A 26,470-nucleotide genomic window follows, 5' to 3' on the forward strand; every position below is an offset into this window, starting at 1 on the left:
TCTAATTAGAGTGTCTTCCCCCTTCTCCCAGAGCACATGTATAAACACCCTATGTGTTTGCCTCTAATGCAAAAAGTTTTGTTTTTCTCTGAAAGGCCGGGTACCAAGTGACTATCCTAATGTATACAAGAATAAATCCAGGTGCATGTAAACCAATTTGGTTTCAGGAGTGCGAGTAACAATTCAGCTAATTGGATAAAGATGAAAGGGAAAAGGCACTGAGCCTTGAATGGGTTCAGTGTTAGTGAGTGTGTGTGTGTGCAGATCTCTGGAGCCAAGGCTGGTTTAAAACCAGTGGTCCCAGAGGGTCAAGGCAAGCAATTCTGCACAACCCGGTGATGGAAGGAATTGGTACTGGGAGAAAGCATATAACAGGCTAGTGCTTTAATGTAAGGGACTATATCTCTGTGTACCATATACAATTACCTATTTTCTTTTTTATTTTAATAGGTTGATGCAAATATTGAATCAGCTGTTTTGCTCTGCATTATATATCAAACTTGAACAGAAATTTATCTTTAAATCATCTATATAATCAATTCTATGATTTTAAGAGAATATGACTCCTCTTTTATTTTTCTTTATTACTCATGAAATGATCTATTCTAATACATCTTGGATTTTTTTTAAGACAGTGACATTTAAAATGAAAAGAAACTTGCTTTTTGGAAGTATAGAAAATGTAGGAGTACTGTACCCTATCAAAGTGATTGAAGGATGCTCTGAATTCATTCATTTGTTCTTGGGTGATACCCTTGGCATCTCTTGTAAGGATCTGAGTCTCAACTTCATTGATAGTTCGGGCAATGGTAGTCAGGAGGAGTTCCCATCCAACACGGATATGCTATAGGAGAGGACACACAGATTCTTCAAATTAGTCATAAAACAGCTATTTAGATTACAAAAAAGGAAAGTAAAAGAGAAAACAATGGCAGCTGGAATATTTATATGAAAAGTTGCTTGTTAGCTCTAACCTATTACTATGAATACATCAGAAGTACAGGTTCTGGCAGAAGGTCACCTCTGGTTCTCCCCAAAACTCTGCTCTGTGACAATTTGGTTAGGATGGGCACAGCAGAGGATACACACCTTACCCTATCTCTTTAGGTAACCTGAGCTGGATCCATTCCTGAGGGAGGGGGGAAACCTGCTCCCTCTGCCTACGTGACTGGCATCATATACCTGGGTGATGGGCTTGGGCACTCTAGTAGGTTCTAAGTTCTCCTTTGTACCTAGCATGGGAGACTTATTGGGAGTGGGTCTAGATTATGCCTTGGGGTCCCCTTGGTTCAGCTGACTAAGGGAGACAACTACTTCTGCTTCCAGCTGATGGAAGCACCCCAGGTTCTTGAAGTGAGTCAAGTACCCTTGAGGGCTACTAGGCCTATGTTTCCCAGAAGGTGCAGTGCCAGGATCAAGCCTGTCCCTGGGTGGTGGCAACTCTACACCAGGCTAGCGGGTGTGCTCCAGGAAGGGGGTCAGCCGGACATGAGGCACCCCCAGGGAGGCACTCAGAGCCTGGAAGGTGGCTGGGTGCAGTGAGTAGGTGGCTCAGTGCAGGAGCACCCCCTACTGGCCCACCACACAGGTGATGTACAGAAAAACATGGAATTCTTTCCTAAACTTGTATCTATTCATGTCCTGTTTCAATGCTGGATGATAATGCACATTTTAGCTACATAATCCATTGTTGTCTTAGTTTACAACACTTGGATTCAAGAGTGTTGGCTTAATTCTGGGAAGTATTTGGCTGGCACAACATTGTCTCCAAAACTTTCTAGTTAAAGTCACTTTCTTACCTTTGGCCCCAAACTCTTTGAACACTAAAACTGATGAGTCACTTTATGCACCTAGGTAGTTTCATTTAGTTTATGGGAAAACTTAGTATGGAAAGTGCCTCAGATGTAAGTATTGGCAGGCTTGCAGCCTTCATTGTAAAGTTGTTTATTTGTCATGGGAAATAAATGAAAAAAGTGAAAGAAGACTTAGTGCTGTCATGGTAGAAAAGCCTTGAGTTTAAAGAAAGAACAGAGCCAGGAAAGATTCTATTTCAGAAAATGAAGTTGTTTGTCAAAAGAAATTATTAAAGAAGTCAAAGATATAGCCTTTATGTTCCAATAGAAATATTTAGTAATATTTACCTGGTCAATAATCCATACACCACCTTTTTGTAGACAAAATAAAACCTCAACAAGAAGCAACGCTAGGACCTTCCTCAGCATTGAGCTGGCCAGATAAGATGGTATTTTAGTTTTAAAAAGATTAAAAGTTTTGTTTGAGTCACAAAATCAAGTCAAAACAAACTGAACCTTAGAAACCTGTTTTTCTTCTGCTGCTAATAAATTAAAAGTCTAGTAAATTCTGCCTTGTTTTATATCCCTGTCAGATCAGGGAGGGGGGTTATAATGAATCTGATAACAGAATGCCTGACAAGAACAGTAGTGAATTCATAGCTACCTCCATGGTATAGCTGGTGTGCTTGTTATCAAACACTAGTGCTTCCTGGATAAGCTGATGGTCTCCTTCCAGCTTGTCAATATTTGTTTTGTAGTTGATGATATTGTGCTCATATTGCTTCAGTTGATTCATCTGGTCCTCCAAAGGCCCTGTCATTTCAATAGAGCTGCGGGCAATTTCCTATTACATGGAAACAAATAAAAGAATTAAGCTGCAGGTTTATTAATTTGCCAAGCATTTACATGAAAAAGCAATGTTTTCATACTAAGAGTTGGCAACAATATAACCCTCTGCACAAAAAGAACATATTCTACCCTGAATTACACTCCCCAGATGAGATGCACACTTACCTCTGGAGGCAACATCAGGACCATGCTGTCTTTGTGAAAAGATCACAACCGAAGTAATAATCATCATCGTCTAGGAACTGATTTTCAAAGGTACAACTCCATTTAACTATCAACACTTTGTGCCTTTAAAAATCCCCATTCTACAACTTTCATTTTCTTCTAAAACAACTAATCTAATCTATCTAGAGAGCTTTTATTAGCTTTTATGATCTCTCATTGCTTTAAAAACCTTTAAAGGAGTTGATTGCATTTGTTTGGGTGGCAGAAGGCAGGGTAGATTTGCACTTTATAGCCTAATTAAATGAGAGATACATAAGCTATCACAAGCAGCAGCTTAATTCATCAGATACTAAAAAATTGTTTGGAGCGCCAGAGCATTGCAGTCCAGGCCACCAATATGCTGTGTGTACAGACACCTATTCTTCACAGCCTGAGTGGTACTCACCTCCATCTTGGTCTGGATCCATGGTCCAATGACATTGGCCTGAGCAGCAAATTGGCGACGAAGACGTTCATTAGAATGCTGACGAGCTAACTCCTCCTGTAAAGCTTGATCCCTCACAGGCACAAGTTGCTTCACCTGTCAGGGTGCCAAAAGCATGAGGATGAATACGAGTAACTCAGATCAGATCACATTTGTAAAATTAATAGAGCATGACCTGGTAGATGGTGATTTTTGAAGTTAATCACAAGTTTTTCCATTTAAAGTGCAATTTGAAAACGGAAGTCATAGAATAGAAGGTGCCTTGGGTGGCTCCCCCAAGCAATTTAAACTCCTTTTTGTATAGAACATGCCATTGTCAACATTCCTTTAGTAACTTGAAACTAAAGCTGGGAATGTGACCAGAAAGATGAAATTTTAAGTCAAAGAAAATCTTACCTCTTCCTGCATTCAAGTTTAAGACTATTTATTTCGTCACCACAGGTTTGTTCTTCGGGTTTTTTTGTTGTTGGGTTTTGGTTTTTTGGCTTTTGAAACACATTCTGAGCAAATTACTTCCTATCAACTTCACTTAGCTTTAATTGGCACACAGAATTTCATTTAAGCAGAGCCTCTAGGATAGGTTGAGAAGAGATATGATGGGCTTGGTTTGAATATAGATGAGTCTGGGTAAGTGAGCTCCAGAAATTATTTTTTGCCCGCAATGCATTGTTGTTACATGGAATCTGAGTTTGGGTCTCAGTGCTTTGGCCTCATAACCTGCTTGAATCAGCTTTCCATGGTTTGCACTGTATACTGTGTATTTGCATGGATGTGAATATTCGTGGTTATTCTTTGTATTTGCCTTTTAAGTGTTTTCCAAAAGCAGATCAGGAAGCTGATCCAGCACCCACTGAAATGCCTGGCAAGTTTTCATTTAATTTCAAAGGGAGCACAATTGGTTTCTTGAAATATGTATTCGCAGTCTTTAACTATATAGCCATATGAATAAAGAAAGCAATTGCAATTCAGGTTAGTGTAATCTTACTTCATAGGTAAATTTAAGATATGCACCCCTATCTAACATTTAAAATGTGTTTTAAATACACTTTATAGAATAAAAATTAAGATGGGAGCCAAATTCTCCTCTCAATCCCATATATCAGTTATCCAAATGACCTACTAAGTTTGTTCTCTACAAATGAACTGAAACCTGATTAGCAATGTTAAATACATTTGACATTTTCTTAATACATATTTCTTCTCTCACCAGCTACTCATACTATTCATAATCACATCCAAGCTTCTTCTAGCCAGTAACTTTATTTCACATTACCATATCTTTTCTTGTGTCCAGACTAACAATGATTTTTAATACAAAAATTTCATCCTGGGCATGTTCCTGAAGTGTTTACACATGGATAACAGGCACAGATCCTCCTGAGTGTTATGGGATCATCTGGCAATTTTTTAAATTTTATTTTATTTAATTAATTTATTTATTTTTTGCAAAGGGGAGTCAAGGCAGGGTGTGGAAAATTCACAATTACTGCAGCCAAGTTTCCTGCACATTCTCATTATTCATAAATGAGAACAGTATTCCTGCAACAGTCTTTCCACTTGAGAATACAGTACCTTTTCCCACTTGGTGCGGATTTCATCCAGAGTGACAGTGCTGTAAGGATTGTTTGAACTTATTCTCATATTGTAGCTCTGAATAACTTTCTCAACTTCATTGTGGATTGAGAGGATAGCCTGTCTTTCACCATCTGCCTCTGGCAAAGTGGCTTTAAACTGTTCATGGGCAGTGATTAAACTCTGAAATCAGAAACAAAGAGGGAGAGCATTAGTATTGTACATTAGAATCACAGTTCTGTGGTGTTGAAGGCCTGATATAAATACATTAGACTAACTGGTTCAGAGATGCACAAGCTTTCATAGGCAACAGTCTACTTTTTCTGATGGACTGCAGTCCGTTCCTAGCATCTGATGACATGGGTTGCTGCCTATAAAAGCTCATGCCTCTCTGAACTAGTTAGCTGCCAGCCTGTCTGCTGTCAGACTACCACACCTAAGTACTTCAGTAGAAAAGTTGCAATTCATTAAAATGTTATTTTTATTTGGGGAGATGGCAAAGGGGAGAGGGAGAGAGAGAGTTATTTGCAATAAATACTGAAAATCTAATATTTGTGCTAATGCATAAAAAGTGAAACTGGACCACTTAGTGTTACCATTCATTCACTGAGAGAGGTTGACAGGTAAAAAAAATATCTTTTTTTTAACTTTGCAGTTTTATTAAACTCAAGTGTTGTTAGAAAAAAACAGGCGTTTAATAAACGTGCCATTTTATCCTGCTACTGTTTCTTAACTACTTAAAAATCAGCAAAATATGATCAACTGGTCCAAGGAAGTCTTTTTACTACAATTTTTCATTGCAAATTTCCTCTTCAGTGACCTGAAGGCTGTGTACAGAATTTCTTTTTTCACCATTTAAAGCACGTTATTGCCGTGACTTAACAGAAGTGCATGGCTTTACAGCACTTTAAATGGGTACAGCATTTTAAATTAACCCTTGTTAACTGAGGCATTACATTTGAAGCACTGTATTTTAAATAACTTCTGTATGCTGGTCAAATTTCTGACTAGTGGAGAAGCCCCAGGAGACTGTGGAGTGCCCCCTGCTTCCTAGCCTGGAAAGTGCAGGGAGGCTCAGAGTCCACCCCCCACCCCCAATCACTGCTCTTCTGTTATGTTTAAAAGCACTATAACTTTATCATGCTATAAAAAGTGCTCTAGATTACAGCACTGTAAAATGTGCATAGAGCACTTCTGCACATACCCAAAGAGTTCACAATTTGAATTCAAGTTCCATGGAAAACAAATGGGAAATTTACCATTAATGTCAATAGGGTTGAGATTTTATCCCACATGTATATTGTCTTCACAGGGGAAGAGGACATGAAACTGACACCCTTGCTGGGGGCCACATGCTGCAGAAGCCCATGCTGTGGGGACAGCCACCAGGAATTCACCCCACCACATGGACTGCGCTACTAGCACATAATCCCCCCCGCCCACATGCTACACAGGTGACATGAAGTCTTTTGGGGCCTCCTTCCACTGCAAGGTGGGGAGATGCCATCGGGGACTGCATGTTAACTGCCACCAATTGAGCTGTCCCTCTCTAATGTATTATGATGCAGGATTCAGGTCTACATGTAGGTAGTAAATACCTGACAGCATCCTTTCAGTACAGCTGCACAAATGTATTACTGTAACTTTGATTTTGACTACAGCCTAAGAAAAACAAAATGAATCCCTTAAAATGATGTTTACAAGTAAGCTATAGTTATATTTCTGCCTTCTAGATCTCTGGCTATGAATTCTTTCCAAGGGGAAAAGTATTGGGCCTATTTTCTTGAAAGGGCCATTTCTTCTTGCAGTTCATCTTTCTTTATAGAAAAGTCTTATACAACAGAGAAGACATTCTCCTAGAAAGATAATTTCAAGGTAAGATATGTTTTCTCTTATATATGTATTCATGCCACAAGAAGACAAGGATTCCTCTCCTGATTTCTTTAGAATTGGAAACTAAAAGCATGCTCCCACTTACCTGAATTTCCTCTATGCTGTGAACAATAAACATGTCCTGTAAGTCTTCCATTGCGCCTTCCATCCAGTTGTTGAAAGGAGCAGCTCTCTTAGCAAATTCCAAGTAAAGCTGATCAATTGTTTCCAGCAACTTCTCTGTCCTCTGTTAAGGTTAGCAAAGGTACACAGGTAAATTCATTGTTGTTATAGTGCAAGCTAACACATGCTTTTAGTGTTCCTTTTGCCATGTCCTCCATTTTCAAAAGTGACCAATCATTTCTGGCTCTCCAATTTAATACGCCTGATGGTTCTCACTGCAGTCAGTGGGACTACTCACATTAAAGTTACCTGCATATTAAACTTTCATAAAATTAAGCCTCTGCCTAACCCTCTAGAAAAAAGGATTGGGAGTACATTTTTTTTTTTTTGCAGTTTTTTTTATTTAAGGTGTTTCATTTTAATGTACCTACGTGCAAACAAGTTCAGTTCTACTAATGTAATGTTAGTTGGTCATTTTTTTCATATATAAAAAGGAATAGTAGCACATATTTGCTAAATTTCAGCCTTGCCTCCCTCTGCCCTCAGTGGAAGCCAGGAAGACGCAACCTAGGGATTTCAAGGAATGTTTATACAGCTATTTTCAGGTCAACCCTGAGGTTGCTTTTATTCTAAAAATCTGAGCCATGTGACCTGCCTTTCCTTGTTTGTATCACACCTTGTAGCCAGCAGCATAACCATCTATATCATGTTTCTTATTTGCAAAGTGGAGCCCTTCTAGGAACTGGCTTACAGACCTTTCTCTCCTTATGGCCAGCAGAGACAGAGAGCGGGATACAAAAGGGGGATATAAAAGGGCCAGCTCTCAGCAACAGGGGAATGCATTGCTGCTTCTGATGAACTTCCTCGACTTAAACAATGTGCAGTGAAGTTTTAAACATACTGCAGAAAGATATAGGTGGGTAGTATTGATCCCACACTTCTTCAGGGGATGATCCTGCCTTGAGCAGGGAGCTGAACTAGGTGACATCATGAGGTGCCTTCTAACCCTACTTTCCTATAATCCTGAGATCAGTGTAAACATAACCTGAATAAAGATGGATCTCACTGCCTAGGAATCCCTGTCATCCAAAAGTCTACAAAACCATTGCCATTATCTTGCCTCTCAGTCTGAGTTTTGTTGAAGCAAATACAGAAAAGTGGTTGCCTAATGGATATCGCTTTTAGGCATCATTCCCAAAGGGTGGTGCTATAAACCACCTCTTGAGAGACAAATTCATTTTGTTCCTGCTCTACAATCATATCTGTCAGCAGAGCACTGTTAAATCTGTTAAAAGTAGGTAAATGTATTTGGCAAATCAAACCACAGCAAATTGAAGTGGAAAAATGAAGAAAAGGGTTATTACAGTCCAGGTTTGGAGCATTAAAAATCAATAGTGGTTCTTTTCTGAACCCTAGAGCTTCATTAAAAAAAACCCAGCAGCTTATTGATGTAAAATTTACCTCCAATGCCTCTCTCCTTTTCTGAGTAAGTGTTCCCAGTTTGTCCCATTGGTCACATATCTTCTGGCATCGATCATTGACGCTTACAGAATCATGGTAATCCAGTTCACTAGGAAAGAGTGAAGACAAAAAAGAGCTGCAGCTTCTGAAAGAATGGACAGGGGGTGCATCTATATAAGACATTTGCTGCAGAGCTGCCTAATTAGCTCCATGGTATAGTCTCAACTTCTACACGTGCAGCCCTATTAGGCCACAAGAAACTAATTAACTCCGCCACAGGTTAATACTTGTAAACACAGTTATGATTTTACAGTGGAGTTCTTTAGTGCACAGCAACACACATGTAGATGCTGACGGGGCTGGCTAGGGTGCTTTATTGTGGTGGCTGGCTGCTGGCTAGCCCTGAACTGGAGTACCCTCGTGCCCCAGCCAGTCCCTCTGCTGCACATTGAGCTGGGGCAGAGCAGTCCTGGGTTGGCAGGCTGGCCCCCCAGATCCCCTGCCAGCCAGGGCTGCACTGACCTGCCACAAGGTGCTGCAGTCCTGGGCACATGTTCAAATGCAGCACCTGGGAGCAAAAAATTCTGCCCAAGTGTGCATGTTGCAAGAGTGCTTACTAAACACTTATCTTTTTTCTTCTCATGTTAAAAAAGCCATATTGCAGCCAGTTAAGTAATGCAGTGGTAGCAGTGTGTAGGGCTAGGACACTCAGAGGGGCATATCCCACCTAATCAATTCTCTGCCATTGCAGGAGTTTCAGGCACCAAAATCACCACAGACATTCATGTTCACTGTCTATGGCATGTTAATTTCCTGATGACTGAAATATTTGACTCTAGCCCTTGTTATTGGGCTCAACATGGAGGAACTGGATGAAATGTAATGGCTTACAATATACAGAAAGAACAGAGTTGACATAAGTTTGGATTCCAGTCATAATCCCTTGCTTCCAAGACTGGGAGTGGTATAAAGACCGCCCAGACTTGTGATGGAAGGAATTGTGTCCAGACCCCATTCATAGAACAGCACTAATTGACTCTGGAGCCTAGAATCATAGAAAATGAGTGTTGGAAGGGACCTCAGAAGGTCACCTATGCCAGCCCCAGCTAGATCATCCCAGCCAGGGGTGGGGTGTCAGCTCTAGTCTAGTCTAGACCTGTCTAGTCAGGTCTTGAAAACCTCCAAGGCCAGAGATTCCACCACCTCTCTGGGAACCCTCTTCCAGTGTTTTACTACCCTCCTAGTGAGCAAATTCTTCCTAATGTCTAACCTAAACTTCCCTTGCTTCAACTTGAGACTACTGCTCCTTGTTCTTTCATCTGCCATCACTGAGAACAGTCTAGTTCCATCCTCTTTTGAACCCCGCTTCAGGTAGTTGAAGGCTGCTATCAAATCCCCCCTTCAGTCTTTTCTCTAGACTAAATAAACCCAGTTCTCTCAGCCTCTCTTCACAGGTCATGGCCCCAGCCCCCTCACCACTTTTGTTGCCATCCACTGGACTCTCCAATTTGTCCACATCTTTTCTGTACTGGGGGGGCCCAAAAATGAACACAGTAAGACTTTTGGGGAGGTTAAAAAATACATGCTTGGAGTGAAATGGGATAAGGCAAATTTTGGCTGCAATTTTTTTCTTTAGTGTGTTATGTGGTGTTTTGTAATGAAGAGTGCTGGAGGGTGGTGGAGAAAAAAGCCCTAAATAGCTCTGCCAGTTTACGTCAGTTATGACCAGCTACATTCCTGCTATCTTCCCTTGGCTTTTATCGAGCAGACTGCCAGTTTATATTACAGATTTGTTATACGGACAAATAGGGAAAAGAATCTGATTGTCAACACTCTTTTTAGAGGAACATCACAAGGTCAAAAATAATGGACCAGATCATTAGCTGGTGTAAATCAATGACTTCACTGACCAATAGCCACCCTTCTTTTAAACTAAGAAAGAAAGTTAACAGTATGAACATCTAAAAACAACTTGTTTCCAAAAAACTTCACATTTGGCTCATTGCTAATGGTTCTGATGCAACAAAGTACATAAGCTTATGTACATAAGTAGTGTCACAAAAACCAAGTTAAGTACATACTTGGGTATGTACAGGGTCAGGTTCACTTGCATAAGCACTATTTGAACCCTGGTTCTCAGAAATGAAAGGTTCTCCTAATCTATGTAGGTCAGAAACTACATTTTTTGGCTAAAAATAAGTTGTTAAACTGAGGATATATGCAAACAAGTTAATTCAGGGTAAAAGGAGAAGGGGCTTTACTGCATGTCACCTGCTGTGTAGTAACTGCCCGTGTTCCCTTATCCTAATGTAAAGAGAAGATGCACCACAATTGCTAAAGGCTAAGCTACTACAGGGGCTTTGTTACACATTAATTTTAGGCAGCTCCTGGAGCTCCTCACCCCCTGGACTGGCCACATATTAACACCTGAAACTAGTTTTAAGCACACTTTAGGTAGCTTAAAGTCATGCCACTCCAGAGCAGGCTTATCTCTAATCCATGTGACCCAGTTTGCGGTCTATGCATTCGTGGCCACTCCCCACAGACAAGCTGCTCGAGTTGCAGTCCTCCAGCATCCCACAATGCAGTGTCCCCTCCCCCCGCTTCTGTGTGGAGAAACTTTCTATCCCCTGAACTTTACTTCCCCTCCTGCTCCTGGGGGTATTACTTTCCCATCCCTGGGGGTGTACCCTGTGCAAACAGCCTGCACAGCACATGCCAGCTAGCCAAATCACAGCATGGACAGGTCCAGGAGTGGAGTCTAGGGGGCAGTGGAGGTAGGAGGCCAGATCAAGTCCCCATGAGCTTGAGTTTCCTTCCCAGGCAGTAAGTCTGCCAAAAGTACCCTTCCTCACTGCTCCCACCTCCCAGCCACTGTAGGAAGCATGACCAGCATCCCTTATGCCTCAATCCCAAATCCCAATGTACTAAAAAATGAGTTTCTTGAATTTACTTCCTCTTTCTGTCTTTTCAAAAATTTTTTTTAACTTCTTTTCAGATCTCCTTAGAGTGACTGATTTCCTTCATTTCACTGCCCTTCCCCCACCCCATTTCCCTTCCACCTCCTATTTCATTACCCACTCCATCCCATTAATTCTCTGCCTCCCAGCTTCATGTTCCTGCCCTCCCCCCCACACACCATCTCTTACACACACCCCCCCCCACACACACACACAGAGCAGAGATAGAAGCCTGTCCTCGCTCACCAGCCTTGTAGTGTCAACTCACGGCTGTAGCTCCTAGTCAGGCCCCTGCCCACCAGCCTTCTAGGGGTAAGTCACAGCTGTGCAGGTGGGGTACAGTCAGAGAAGGTTTTTATTCTTAAGGTGTGACTGTTTCAAACTCAACCTAGTGCTAACGTATGAGCAGCTTAACATGCAACATGTAACGAGGCCCACAGTTTAGTTTCCATTTACTAAGGCTAGGTGTTACACTTACCATTCAATAAATGTACAGATGTTCACAGTACATAGAGCACTTTAAATGTGGCAGATCCTGCTCTAAATTAACCCTGGATGGATATGGTACCAGACTAAAGCACTCAAGGTTAGAGTGCTTTATTGAATGTCTGTACCACATCCCATTGTGAATCAAGGTAGGTTCCATTGTGTCAGAATCCCTGGGGCCCCTCACTGGATGGGTTTCTAGCTTTGGCCAGTGCACATCTGCTCTGGGTAAGCACTGGTCCAGCTCAACCTCACCCCTGAGCTGTCACAGAGAGGAGACAGAATCCTCCCTGCATGGCCAGGCAGTGGGGTTGGAGGAACAGAGTCCCCTGCCATGCAGGTCCCCCAGCTTGCTGGCTTGGATCTTGGAGGAGGCTGGGCCAGGTCTGCATGGCAAATGGGCTCCATTCCCCCAGCTGCAGCTGCAGCTGTGAGCTGTGAGCTGTGAGCTGTGAGCTGCAGCTTCAGGTTGTGCCACTTTTCATCACACTGGGAGCTGGGAGTAGGTGGGGGATAATGGAGCCCCCATATTGAATTGACTCAGCCTGCCCCTCCCCAAGACCTAAGCCAGCAAGCTGGGGGAGGGGGCATCCACTCCCCTCCTCCCCAGTCACTGCTGACAGCCACCAACTGGTGGGGAAAGGGGCTGCTCTTGCTGCCTTCTGCAAGGCATGTGTGAGTGCTCTCAGTCTGGTGGCCTCGGCCAGCACAGCCTGCTTCCTCCCCCCTCCCTCTCCCACATACACCATGGGCTAATGTCACTTCTGTCTGCTCCCACACTAATCTAAGCCACTTTGAGTAAAGTACTTAGAGTGCTTCCGTCTTGGGTTTCTTGAACATCTGTACTTAGCCTAAATGATCAGAGCATGCCGTTACTGAAGTGTAGCTGACATACAATAAAGCCCTGTCCTGATATCATGAGTAAATTGTTCATACGCCCAGAGCCAAAGGGAGGCTCATGAAAATATACTACAAAATTTTGATCATGATAACTGAACACCTTAGAATCACTGCATTGCACTATAAATTACTAGCACCTTGGCATACAGCTTAGCCAAAATATACATAACATCTACAGATTTATAAATGGGAAATCCATTTTTTTCTCTGGGTTTTAAATAGCATCCTATCCAAGGTCTGTGATGTCTCATGGCAATGATTACCAGGACTATCCAGATTGGCACAGAATAACAGCATAACAACATCTAAACCAGAATGAATTTGTTCTTTCTCTCACATACACACACACTCACATCCATCATCCAAACACCATCAATCAACAAGCTTTTAACAACTTTAACCTTCATGCTCTTAGTGGACTCAGCTGCTGTAGCAGAAAATATCAGAGTTGACACTGAACTGTAACAAGTACAGTTCAAGGGCACTCAGCAATTGTTCTCTATCAAAATAGAATCATCAGGCGGCCAAGAGATGACTACCAAAAGGCATGCAGGCGTGCTGCCATGGACTGTGGACATGGACAATACTGGTTTCTGTAGGGGTCTGAACCAATGACCAAAGAATTCAACAGAAAGATGCCCTATTGACTTCAATGGGCAAGTTCATATTTGTTAACATGCATATTTTAAGCGCACAGTCTTTCTAAGAAATACCCCTACTGAGACTGAAATAGGATTCTGTGAGAAACTTCCAATTAGCTTATCAAAATCAGCACCTAAAAATACTTCCATTTGCTTGAGTACTTGCCATTTATACAACAATCATTTCATTCAACGTTCTCCAAGGGCTTTAAGCGTATTTAGTTTTATATCCCACCTAAGAGGCAGGGCAATGGTGTTCCATTTTACAGCTGAGTTCACAAATGCTCAAAGGAGACCATGTACAACATCACTGAAGTCAACAGGAGCTATGGTATCCTATGGGCATCTCTAGAAACCAAGCAACAAGGAACTAGTTCAGCTGGAAGTAGGTCAATGCCAGTGTTAGGAAGGGAGCTTGTGTATTCTTTCTCACTCCCATCCAGCCCCTTTTCTAACCACCTGGACATGGTCTTTTGTAGTTTGCAAAATATAAACTTAGAAGATGCACCACTGACCCTGTCCATCATAAGGATGCTTTTCAAAGATAAAACCTTGTTGCTCATTCCAATCTAACTCCATTGGCATTAGTAGTGATGTTTGGAGCTGTAACAAAGATGGTCAACTGGCCTTTCATACAACGTACAGAGGAAGATGGTACAGTGCTAAGAACAACAGCAATGGCTGTCAGACAGTCTCTACCAATTTTCCAATATTTCTTATGCTTGTGGAGCAAAATTAGAGTTAGAAACTGCTAGACATTTTCTTCTCTAGTGTAGAGGAGCTACTGAAGCTTGCTGTGAAGCATGCCATACTAGCTCACTCTTACTTCATGCCCCCCCCTCCAGAAAATGATCAGCATGGCTAGCTGAGTGGTTCTGAGCATGTCCCCAGAGCCATTCTTAAACTCTCTGTCTTGACTGAGCTTCTCAGGGCTGTAAGTTGCTTCAGCCCTGGCAGAGGGGGAGTCAGTTGATGAGGTGAACTTCCCCAAAGAATTCCTGGGTGCAATAGGCAAGTATCATGGACAAGCTCTTTAGAAACTTTTCCTCAGGAGCATAAATAAGGGTAAGACTCCCCAGTGTTCAGAAGGCAGGCAGAGCACGATCATAGAAGCAGAACTGGACCCCATGAAAAATGAAGTTTTAAAATCATGGCCTTTTTCAAAATGGAAATAAATGCTTTTTTGTACAATATTCAGTGTAATAGGTATTCTACCTAGCTAAGAAATGGAGAAACAAACTCACAGAGATCATAGAGAAACTTATCAAGGATGATGCAGAGAATCAATGGCAGGGATGGGACCAGCATTTGAATGTCCCGACTCACAGAATCTCGTTCTAATTACAGGTCCACAGTGATTACTGTTGGATTTATAGTTTTGCTCTGCAGTTCAGCAAAATATTTAAGCACGTTCATTTTAAGCATGGAAATAGTACTACTGAGTTCCAGCATAAAAACCTTATGTTCAGTGAGATTACCAGCATAACTAAAATTAAGCATGTGTTTAAAGCTATGTTCACACCAGGGTTACTTTACCAATAAAGAAATATTGGCAAAGTGCTCCTAGAGGGAGCACAGCTGTACCAGCAAAGCTGCACTTTGTACAAATAGAACAAAACTACACCCCAGGAGCAAAACAAGGTATGCCAGTAAAACTTCCATTTTGCTGTTTAGGTTTCTGCCAGCACAGCTATCATATACCTCTGCACACTTCTGCACAGCACAGGGATCACACACCTCTTCACACTTCTGATCCACATGCAGACATGCCAGCAAATGCCTGTAATGTAGAACCAGGCTGTGTGTAGTGGAATTAGACTCTTCACCTAATTGCATTCTCCATCTGAATAGGTCATAATTGTGTGTTCTGGTCTGGGTTGGGGTGGCATGCTGGGATATGGGAGCCCCTGGGTTAAAGTCCTTACTCCCACAGTCACTTACTGTGCCTCACTGTCCCATTTGTAATATGAGGATACTAGCACTTCACCACTTCACAGGTGTATTCTGAAAATAAGTAGGTCAACAACTGTGAAGTCTTCAGACATTATTGTAATGGGAATTGCAAAAACAATAGTAGACTGCCTACACCTAGATAGAACACAAATTTGTATACTTATGTAAAACCTTTTGAAATGGAATGAGATACATCAGTGGTTCCCAACCTTTTCAGACATGAAGCACCCCTTGATAGACTCAAGGCACCCCTTGGAAAATGCCAGCTCTTAATTTTCTCTTGTTTTTTGACTACAGAAAAATACTAGAGCAAATCGTCTGTTTCAAAGAACTCAGAAAGATCACAACAGGTCAGAATGCTTTTAAAACTATGGATTCCTATCTGAAATCTCTGCAATTATCTTGTGAATCATGTATGCACACCTACCAGTGCTAACACTGTGTATCACCCTTCAAAGAATCTCAAGGCATCCCAGTGTGCTATATAGCACTCTCGCTAAGGATCAGCAAGCTACATCAATGTAAGAATTTGTTCAAATATAATCTTGGGATATTCAATCTATATTGTGTATATGGAAATAAAATGACAGTTGTAATTTATGACAATGGCTTCACAGCTTGTCTCCCCCAGCTGCTCACATGAACGGCCCACCCCCCCAACAAAATACCCACTGATAGATCTAGAGAAAGAAAAGCATACTGTAAATCAGGCTGAAAATGTTTGCTCTCAAACAACCACATTCATCTGTATGTCTATATTTAGATGAAGGGAAGGAAAAGAGAGAAAGGTTTCAGTGACCTGTTCAGATAATGTACTTATGAAACTATCTGTGGCATTCTTACATTGTACCTATGACACTATGGAATTTATTGGAAAGCGTTTATCAGTTAAATGTCAGCAGCTGTGTGCCTCTAAATGGAACATACTTCAGCTCCTGGGCAATGGCAGCGATCTGTTCCACTCGATCCTGGTGGGCAGCCAGGTCGCTCTCAAAAGCTTCATGTTTCCTCAGCAAAGCCCGGAGCTCAGTCAGCGAAGCTGATTCATAATCCTTCTGCAGTAGGATCTGCTCTTTGCCTACAAATAACATAGAAGAAGCAGTCACTTGCTCACTTGCTCCTAATTCATTACTACAATGGCCATAAGTTGAGGTACAGCTGCTCTGATCCAAAATCCAGCACTGGTGAAATCCTGGCCCTACCAAGATCAGTGACAAAACTGATTTTGCTGCTGAGAGTGATGGTGTTTAGGAGTGTGATTTTGGGGGTTACCCTCTATTCCTGCAAAAGCCTTGCACAGACCCATTATACTAGTACAAGAGTGTTCTTGCTGGGATAGCTTAATTCACTCATTAAAGTGGTATAAATAAGTTGTACTAGGAGAAGCTCTTTGTTGGTGTAAGCTGCATCTATAGTAGCAAGCAAACCTTTTCTCAGTGTAGACCTGGCTTATGAAACCAGACACCAGATTTCTATATTCAGAACAAATCTTAGTAATAAATTCATTAATCTCTGTCAAACTCAGGCCCCAAACCCTCAGGCCCCAAAATCTCCAAAAATGGCTGCCTTTTTAAATGCTGTTGATTTTTAAAGTGAAAATGCAGAAAACTTACTGACCTCTCTGAATTAGCCTCCTTTTACAATATGCTAATCCATAGATTCAGAGATTTTTAAGACCAAAGGAGAATCATTATTTTGCTTGTAGATATGTCCCTGTATCTGTTTGTGTGTAAATCTCCCTTGTACCAGAGTCACAATCTGTGGTATATTTTCATTAAGTAGGCTTTTAGCACTTCTACATAGCATTTCGCTTCTGGTACTTCCTTGGTAGTCATTTATTGACTTTTATGTTTCTAACAACTACACATGGTCCACTCAGGCAGTATGACTAAATTCTGGTTGGAAAGAGTCAGCAAAGGCTGTGTGCAGGAGATAAAGGGCATGCTAGGCACAAGTAATGGAGGCAGTTGTGTATGATGGAGGGTATTATATAGATATTCTAGTGTTGTAAGGTCCCAAATGAACCTCATGCCAGGTCTGAAAACTAGCACAGGCCCCTAACAGTTCTGACTAAGGTGAGACTGGACCAGTAGTGGGACAGAGAACTATGAGCTGGGGACTTGAACTCAGGACAGGATTGAGCATCTGATCATGTAATTGACATAACATTTACATCCAGCTGTTGTGATGATCCAGCAATACTCAAACTCTGACTTGCTTAGCTAGAAGTATGACACTGAACTGAGTCAAAGTCTTCAGCCTGAATTTTACATAGAGGCTTGAACTTGGGAATTGAAAATCTCTGGGACAAGGATTACATAAGAAGAGAATTGAATGTGTAAAATCTCTATTAATGGGGCAACATTGTGGCTGCCTGTGAGCAGGCATGATCTTAAAAAGCCCAAAGAAAGAGCCAGGCTGTTTTCCCTTTCTTCTTTTGTTCAGTTTAGCTTTGCTTTTGGGACTTTGGCTCAAGCACAGCCTGGATGTAGTTCTGTTTGGCCCTTAAAGTAGAGGACTGACTTTGTCCTTCTTGATGTTCAATGGACCTCATGTTGCTGTTAACTAAAATTGTACCCAGAACCTTCTTGGACTCACTGCAGCCCTGACTAACTTGTCACAAGCCCAGGCTGCAAACAATGAGAGAGACTGGTTGCCAGCAACAAATCGTGAGGTGATCTCTATAAAAATCCCGGGTAAGAATATTAAAGTGGAAGTAATTAGCACACTCCAGCAGCCTCAGTGTCATGTGTATTCAGCATCCCCACACTTCAAAATGGTGGCAGGGGTGCTTTAACTAAAGCTTATCAAACAAGTGACGCTGAATACATGAGACATTGCGGGTGCTTTAATTAAAGCGGGTCCCAAGAGCCCCTTTATAAAAGCGGCCCCTCTCCCACCACCGGAGTACATGTAAAGACTTCCTTTAGTTTTCCATAAGACACTCAGCCAAGGTAACTGAATGGTAAATGTAATTAACTTCATATCCTATGAGTTAAGATGATGACTGCAGGGCAGAAAGCTCAAAGCTTTTGGGGTCACCATTGCTAAATTGAGGTTTAGAAAACTACCCAAATAACTTCCCAGTCAATTTTTGCTTGGCAAATACCCAGCAATTTTAGAAATGTCTGATACACTTTAAACCAGGTCTACTTACCATATGCCCAAGTTTCATGAGTAGAAGCTTTCTGTCTAAATTTCTCAGCCAAGTGCTCAAGTCGTTCCAGCCTTCGTATTTCATTCAGCAACCATTCTTCATAGCCCTTCTCAGCCTGTTCAAGTCTTTGCCAAGCACCAGCAATATCCTGTAAAATGTTGGAGGGAGGGAAGAAGAAAAATTTTTCATTTTTACCTTTTATCTCACATGTCTTTACCCAAAGTCACAGACCACACAAGACTTTAATATGTTGCTCTCAGAATGTAAATGTATGTCCAAAATGTAAATGATAGGCCCCCAAAACCAGGCCAGCAAAATCTGTACAAGTGGGTGCAAAAAGCTGTTGCTCAGGAAAAAAGGACTGCATGCTGTCACCTGTTTAGTTCTTGCCTATATTTTACATTATATTTTACACCTTCCCCTTCTACTGCAGATAATGCAGAACGTCCTCAAAGTAGGCGTTCATTATCAAAACAAAAGTGCTTTGCTTGTAGAAGCTGACAGTGACAAAACAGTCAATTTGCATGTTTTCATGCTGCTGTTACCTAAACTGTACAGTATGTATTGTACTGACAGCTAAGAAAATACTGTATGCATGTGTGTGCACATGCATGAAAAGAATATTTTGTGAGCCTTTAGAGAACTACAGACACCAAAACTAAGCTATGCTGGCAATCTTGAGGTTGCGGGGGATGGGAAAGCTAGGCATACTTTTAAGCAATGTTCATAAAACTTGAAACATCAGATTAAGTCCAGTACAAAAATCTGCAATATTCAGCAACTAATATACTGGAAACTCATGACTTATCAGGAGATGAGAATTCTTTCTAGAAACTGTTCTTGTCTCCAAAGTTTAGGAACAAGGACCAATTTGATGAAGAATGCTGAAAAATGCAGAACAAAACTAATTTATGGGAACTACAACAAATCAACAGAAGTCTTCCTTCAAACAGATCACTGAATTTAGCCTTGTTAATGTGAATATTCAGATATTCCTGACCATCCCAATAGCAATGACAAAAGAATATGGGCCTCTGGTTTAACTTACTGAAACCATTTTCCCCTCTGATGGCATGAAGGCTGGCCTATTACTGATCCTCAGTTTTGTCTGTAAGGTGTTGAAGTTGATCTCCAGCTGACATTTTTCCTGGACTTTGGGAGGCTTGTGCTTGCGACGATAGTCTCGGAAGTCCTCTAGTTTCTTCTGCATGGCCTGCATGGTTTTCTCAGGGGTCCTGTTTTCCAGCCAAGGGATTGTGCGACGAATCCATTCTAAGAGCTGTCAAACCCATGCAAACAATTAGAACCCAAAAGACAAACAAAACCAATAAGCCTGAATGTACAAACACCAGTGCCCTTTTCCCCTACCACATTATTCTTGCCAAAAACAATTATTTCATGGCAGCTAAGCAAAAGACTTTTAGAAGTACTAGTCATTTGGGCTACTTTTCTTTAGGAAAAAAATTATCTTAATATTTTTGGTTTAAGGGGAAGAAACTTTTCAAACTAAAACAAACAATGAATTTTTAAATGAATTCAAGATGTGTGTCAGCAGTTCTTTTATTGTCCCAATGTAGAAATCCTCAAAGATCTGTCTATCCCACATGCTTGCATGGTACGTTACTATAACATCTGATCGCCTTATAACCTGTTTAACATACTTCCTCTCACAACACTCCTGTTCTTGCTAACTTCCTTATTTTACAGTAGCAGAACTATCTGAGACACAGATATCCTTGTGAAGAGCATATAGGAAGTCTATAACACAGCAGGGATTTGAACCTACATTTCCCAAATCCTAAGTTAGTGCCCTGTTAAGTACACTTCCCTCTCTGAAGGTCACCTTTGCAATACTTTAACAGTGATCTGTTATAAGTCGTTCAATGAACATACCGTCACCTGTGTTTCATGAATATAATAACCATGTATTATGAAGACAATTTTCCTTACCTCGCTTGCTAGCCGTTCATACTCTTCCATCAATCTTTCATTTTCTTGATTCACAGCAAGTACCTTGCATATCCGATTAGCTGCAGTCTCGGCCTGTAAAACACAACAAATAAACAGAACACGTCTGCCGCCGCATTTACCATAAGGTTCTAGTCTCGATCACAAACAGATACAAAATTGAAGTAAGAAGAATGTGACTGCTGCAAATAAATAATGCAATGCTTATTGTTGTACCACTTTATTCTTCTCAAAATTAATGGGACAGCTTTGTCACTACAACACCCTGTGCAACTCCATTGCCTGCAACAAGGTGAGCAGGGAGCAAGTACCTATAGAATTTGTTCTAGACAGGGAAGTTTATAATGCAACACATAGTTTCAAACTGTAATTAACAAGTAATTAATAACTTTTACTTACACAGAGGTTTAGATCATTGTGCATGTTAAATTATTAGGTTAAAAAAATCACACTAGAATATTATTAGGTCTGTTAGAGATACTGGAAAACAGCCCCAAATACTTTACAAGCCCCAATTCACTTAGACTGTGGAAGAACCTGAATATGTATAGATGCTCAATGTCTACCTTTTTATGCAAGTTAAATCTGGAGTAACTCCACTGGAGTCAAAGGAACACTGTATTTATTTGTGTGTACGTGGCAGCTGATTGCTACACCAGAGATCCTAATCCTGCATGGAACAGGAGTTTAGATACCATTATGGCAGCGTAACTCTAGACTCCCCAGAGTCTGGGTTGGTGTGCTGATGCTACTATTTATCATTCCAATAGTGATTATTTCCTCTGTTTACCTCACTTCCCACAATTGTATTTACTTTATCTATTGCCTGCGTCAACATCAGTATAGGTTATTAAACCTATCAATATATTTTTATTATGTGCGTATAAAACACATAGTACAAAGGGTACTAATTAACTATCATGCCCTGTAGACACTACTAAAATAAATTTTACTCCTTTATTTTGGCCTTTTAATTGAAAAAAATGGGTTTGAAGAACAAATAAAAAGTGAAAACTGGGTAACAAAGAAAAACCCTGGAATGGTTTTGAGTTAGTGCTTCCTTTTCATGTGGCTACTTTGATTTTTCTCCCTGGATAAATTAACTCAGGGGATATACCTCAGCTATGCAAAGAAGAATCTACGCATGCCTTAGTAAGGTGATGCTAGCACCACCTGGTGATGCTGTAATAAACCAGGATATAATTATCAGGCTGAAAGGAAAAGTTATCCCCTAAATTGAGAAGGAAAGAAACCCCAGCTATCAGCTGTCATAAAACATTTTTCAGCAAAAAGGCTTACGTCTGTTTCTGATTTAAAAGTATATGAAGCAATGCAGAGGGGAAATGACCTGGTTATAATTGAAAGGGATCCATATGGCCAGCAGGCTAATGACATTCTTCTATTCTTACTCAAGTGGAATAGCACTTTCTTCCATAAATGATCCTATTGGTGTCAAAGGGACTCAGGCATCTCAGTACTGCTGAAAATTCCACTAAGTGTATCAGCCTTTTGAAATGTTGAAATAGATTTCCAAGTACCTTTCTCTCTACCTTAATTAAATGAAAACAACCTTTTTGAAATACCTAAATAAAGACTTTCAAAATTCAGATTGTGCTAGAAAGATGGTAATGCTTATTTGAACTAAAAAATGGGAAGAAAAAAAGATCAAACTTGCTACAGAACATTTAGCTGAGTCAGATTCAAGTGTGGGTTACAAACAAGCATTTATGCTCAGACAAACTTGCAAACATTAATACAAACCACAAAGACCTAAATTATGTGAAACACTCATGAACTTCTGAAATAACAAACCAAAAAAGCCCAGCAACACAAAGGGACAGCTGATTAATACCTGCTCTGCTCCAGCAAAAGCATGGTAGAAGCAGGAGACATAAGTCATGATAGCTCTCTCATCAGGTTTGGGAGTGTTCACAATATCTATAGTGAGGAGGAAGAAATAAAAGCAAAACAAAAAATCGAGAAGTAGAAAACAAGATGAACAAAAGAACACACAATATGCTTGTTATCCTGCCTTGCAGTTGTTTTTTTGTATTAAGGCAGTGTTTGCCCAGTGCTCTGTAGTTCAGAAACTATTCAAAGATGGTAAATCATCTGCTAGATCTACTGGTGCTGGCAGAAAAAAAAAATACATTAAAACTCAAATTGAAATTACATAAACAGAGGGTGGAAATGTTTTCACATGTAGGACTGGATCCTGCACACATATTGCTATCATTACTACTCAGAGGAGTAATGACTTTAACTTCAACTGCACAATCTGTCTGCATAAGAATTCCTCCCATGAGTTAGAGTTGCGGGATCAGGTTCATATTTATCTACTTATAATGTGACCTGTCAGCTAAGGTATGTAAAAAGTGGGTTTACATAGCTGACTAAATTTTAGCTGTTTTGACCCCAGAAGAACTGCCCTAGAGGACAACTGTTAAGTTATTTTTTAATACTATGTATCAGCCCACTACTGGTAATGGCATTTGCATTGTGTAGAATTCTGCAATTATTTTTACTCTTTTCACTATGATACCGATCCATATTCCAAAAAGTCTATATGTGATTTTTGTGTCTACAAGCATTTTATGTTTCTACACATTTGTACTTACCATAAAATGTTAACTCTTAAAAATTCCACAGAGCATAAGAAAAGGATTCATGTTCTGAGCTTCTGTTACGATTTGACAACAGTAGCATGAATAATATCCAGCAGGGGAAATAAAAGCAACTGAACTGTTTTGGAGATATCTATTTCCCTGTGAGTTTGTTATTTTTATTTTGCTTTCTTAAATTTGGTTCATGTCAATACACAGTTTCATTGGAGACAAGTATGTCTACTATCCAGTTCATCAACCAACTAAGGACGCCTCTGTTGGATATTATTGGTAAATATACAGAATAATGAGACAGAAAGGTATGATTCTAGCGAACAAACAACTGATTATATGGCTACCAACTATAGAAAGACAGGAGCTCACAAAGAAAATGAGGCAACAGAAAATGAGGGTCTCGCTCAGCAATAAAAGGCTCCTCAAGGAGCTAGTGGGGAAAAGATCAGAAGGATAAAGCTGCTAATAACCCCACAGAAGGTGAAGGGTGAGGTCTGATCCATCTTCTACAACCTCACCTTCTGAGCCCCAGCAAATGCATGGTAGTAACAGGAAACATAAGTCATAATGGCTCTTTCATCTGGTCTGGCAGTGTTTACTACATCTGTGTAGAAAGAAGAAGAGTGGTTAACCACTCAGTCCAATGACAATATCATTCCAGAAGATGATGATGTCACTTCACATGCTGAATTAAAAATAAATTCATCATTATTCAGCTTGTTTCCTTTTCCTGACGTCCTTTGGTGCTCAGGTTTTAAGAACCGACACGTAAAACACAGTATCAATTGCTCTATGTGAAATGCTAAAATACCTGACTCAGCAGAGTGTACAGAACAGCACTGCCATGTTGTGCAGCTTTGTTGGAGATCCAAGCCAAGCCTGCAAAAGTTGCAGGCAAGGTTGCTAGATCTAAAGTCAAACCTATTGGAATCATTTTTGCTTTTGTTTTGCATCAGTGTGAAGCCACAGTAACTTCACATGAGGTACTAGACTTGCTCCAGAGTTAACCCTAACGCACTGATATGATATAGAAGTGCATGTGAAGCATGTTAACATAGCATCCTTCTGTACTATGTGCCCTGCTCTTGCATTCCTATGAATAGACAGGATACTGATATGCATCAGACACCTGCATAACATGAATACGTGAGCTACTGCAACCCAGAACAAATCTACCATGCAGAAAAGACTGGATTTTAACAGCTTTGCAGCTCTTGTGTCGTACTGTATTCTCAGTAAATATTGTCTTAAATTATTGCAAGCCTGATGGGTTTGTCACCACTATGAGAATAAGTAATTAAAATTATGATTAGGATATGGTTGAAGTTTGGACCCATTAATAATAATGGTCCTTTTAGCCCTCCTAACCGATATGGCAGAAGATCATTGATTATTAGTGTAGGGGTTTTGAGTGTCATTAGCATTAACTGCAAACAATCGCCATGCACACGCAAGGCCATTGGAGGAGTGGGATAATAATGATTTGAAAAGGTCAAAAGAAAAAGTTACAATTTTAATATTCATTTGAAGTTTTTCTACCATAATAATCAATGAATCTAAAAATTGAGCATATTAAATTATAAAATTAAATTAAAAATGGATGGCACATATGTCAGCAGATTCACATATTCATAATCAGTTCACGTTTTTTTTCTCTCTCTGTCTTTAAAGGTATAGAACAAGAGGATATGAGATAATATTTAAAGAAGTTAAACAAAGTTTCTCAAATTGCATATGAAGAGAAACCACAGAGAGAGTTACATCTATGGAAAAGAGATGGTAGATGCACACAATTTTATAGTAAAAAGAATCTACTGTTTTTTAAAACAGAAATCATATTTCCAGGCAAAGAGACAATGGATTTTGAAGCATGACAGCAATGCTAAAAGCACTCTTCACTGAAGTGATTGCAGGTTAGATTTCCTAACACTTGCTTAATTCAATTCCTATTGATTTCAATAGCAGCAGACAGGCCAAGGCTGAGCAATTCAGATAATTCTATCCATTAATGTTGATCACATGACAAGGCACCCAGTGTGCTTAAAGAAGTACACTTGAACCAGCCTAAAAAATTCTTATCTTTTGGTGTTACTCACATCTGAAATACAGCAGGTTGCGTACTTCCATGAACCTCTGTGTGAGTCTCTTAACATCGTATTATTATCTGTAGAAAGATTCTATAGAGCATTTTAAAGGGAGGATTAAATATGGAACTATTCATTAAAGCTCACCATTATACAAAAATTAAAATAATATAAAAAGAAAACACTAATTTTCTAAGTCTCCAGTGTGGGATGCCAAATGCTAACTATACATTTGGAAAGGAGTATATGAATTATCTTTCTAAAAGCTCAACCCCAGCATCAAGCAATGCTGCCATGTTTTAAAACTGTACATATTTGTGAATTACTTGCACTACATTTTAAACACTTAAAAAAGGGGATTATCTTTTCATTCTGTATGTGCATAGGACATACCACCTGAGGATAATACTTTTTGATTAGGGATCAAGGAGGTTGCTGCAATGTAAATAATAGATGATAATTTTATCATTAACAAATTACAAAGTTAGAGGTTCTCTAGCACTCAGGAATCAAGATGCAAGAGATCATTTAAAAAAAAGATGCATCAGAAAGAGGTTAAGTTTTAAAGTACTGTCTGAAGAATTGTTTTATTTATCTGTTTTCAAGACTTGTTTTTATTGTAAAGCACCCTGAACCTTTTTAGGAAGGGTAGCCTGGAAGTCAAATGAATAAACATACATACATGTGATGATTCATGTATAAACAATTATGCAAATTTGTCATGCCAAGGTAAAACATGTTTTGCTGCCTACCTCTAATTAAAATACATTAAAGATGATAGCTCTCACCTTCTGCATCCAACATCTTAGGGATATCCAAATGTTTTTCTGCAATTTCCATTGCAAGATTTATATTTCCTAGAGGGTCATCCTGCACAAAAGAAGAAAGTATAACCAGTTAAGCAACAGAAGCTTTTCTTGAAGCAATAATAATACAGTAAGTATACTGAAAGTTATTCTGTTTGATCCAAGAAAAGGGATTTTCCCCAGCTAGACACTTGCGTCATAACTATTATTCTTCAAAATCTCTCTGTATGAAGCATCTGTGTAAATCAGAGCTGTCCAACTCATGGTCTGTGGGCCCCCGTGGCCACCTCTCCTACTGCCATGCAGTGGGGCAGGACCCAAGGGAAAGTGGGGGGCTGCATGCTGCCCATGCAGCTTGAATAGTGGGGGTGGGGAGAAGGAATCCTGGGAGCCTGCCCCTGCAGCATACAGCCTATGTGGTGTGCAGCCCCCTTCCCATCTCATCTCAGTTGGACAACCCTGATCTAAATCTATCTGTTAAATCAATCTCACGCTACATTTTTAAGCAAAAATATTCATAAACTACTAGGTGCCATTAGGCGCATGCTGCAAATTTGTTCTGGGGTAGATTATTTAAT

The 26,470-nt window shown here is 40.3% G+C and overlaps 1 protein-coding gene across 7 annotated transcripts in view; it reads right to left on the minus strand.

Moving 5' to 3' along the window:
* The window catches only part of ACTN2 (actinin alpha 2), a 123,459-nt gene that overhangs the window by 12,535 nt on the left and 84,454 nt on the right, over nt 1–26,470 (minus strand). For 4 of the 7 annotated variants that reach the window (XM_019549815.1, XM_019549814.1, XM_019549816.1 and 1 more), the window contains 12 exons: nt 25,875–25,956; nt 22,237–22,322; nt 20,367–20,459; nt 19,465–19,695; nt 18,417–18,564; nt 16,187–16,337; nt 8,320–8,428; nt 6,842–6,982; nt 4,864–5,046; nt 3,253–3,387; nt 2,458–2,637; nt 698–844 (listed from right to left, as the gene is read on the minus strand). In XM_019549815.1, the coding sequence (XP_019405360.1) occupies nt 698–844; nt 2,458–2,637; nt 3,253–3,387; nt 4,864–5,046; nt 6,842–6,982; nt 8,320–8,428; nt 16,187–16,337; nt 18,417–18,564; nt 19,465–19,695; nt 20,367–20,459; nt 22,237–22,322; nt 25,875–25,956 (1,686 nt within the window). Of the gene's footprint in view, nt 1–697; nt 845–2,457; nt 2,638–3,252; nt 3,388–4,863; nt 5,047–6,841; nt 6,983–8,319; nt 8,429–16,186; nt 16,338–18,416; nt 18,565–19,464; nt 19,696–20,366; nt 20,460–22,236; nt 22,323–23,520; nt 23,607–25,874; nt 25,957–26,470 lie in introns of all 7 variants that reach the window. The other 3 variants (XM_019549820.1, XM_019549819.1, XM_019549818.1) reach the window with 1 other exon arrangement.

The sequence above is a fragment of the Crocodylus porosus genome, unplaced genomic scaffold, assembly GCF_001723895.1.
Source record: "Crocodylus porosus isolate Cpor-Errol unplaced genomic scaffold, CroPor_comp1, whole genome shotgun sequence".
In the NCBI taxonomy this organism is placed as follows: domain Eukaryota; kingdom Metazoa; phylum Chordata; order Crocodylia; family Crocodylidae; genus Crocodylus; species Crocodylus porosus.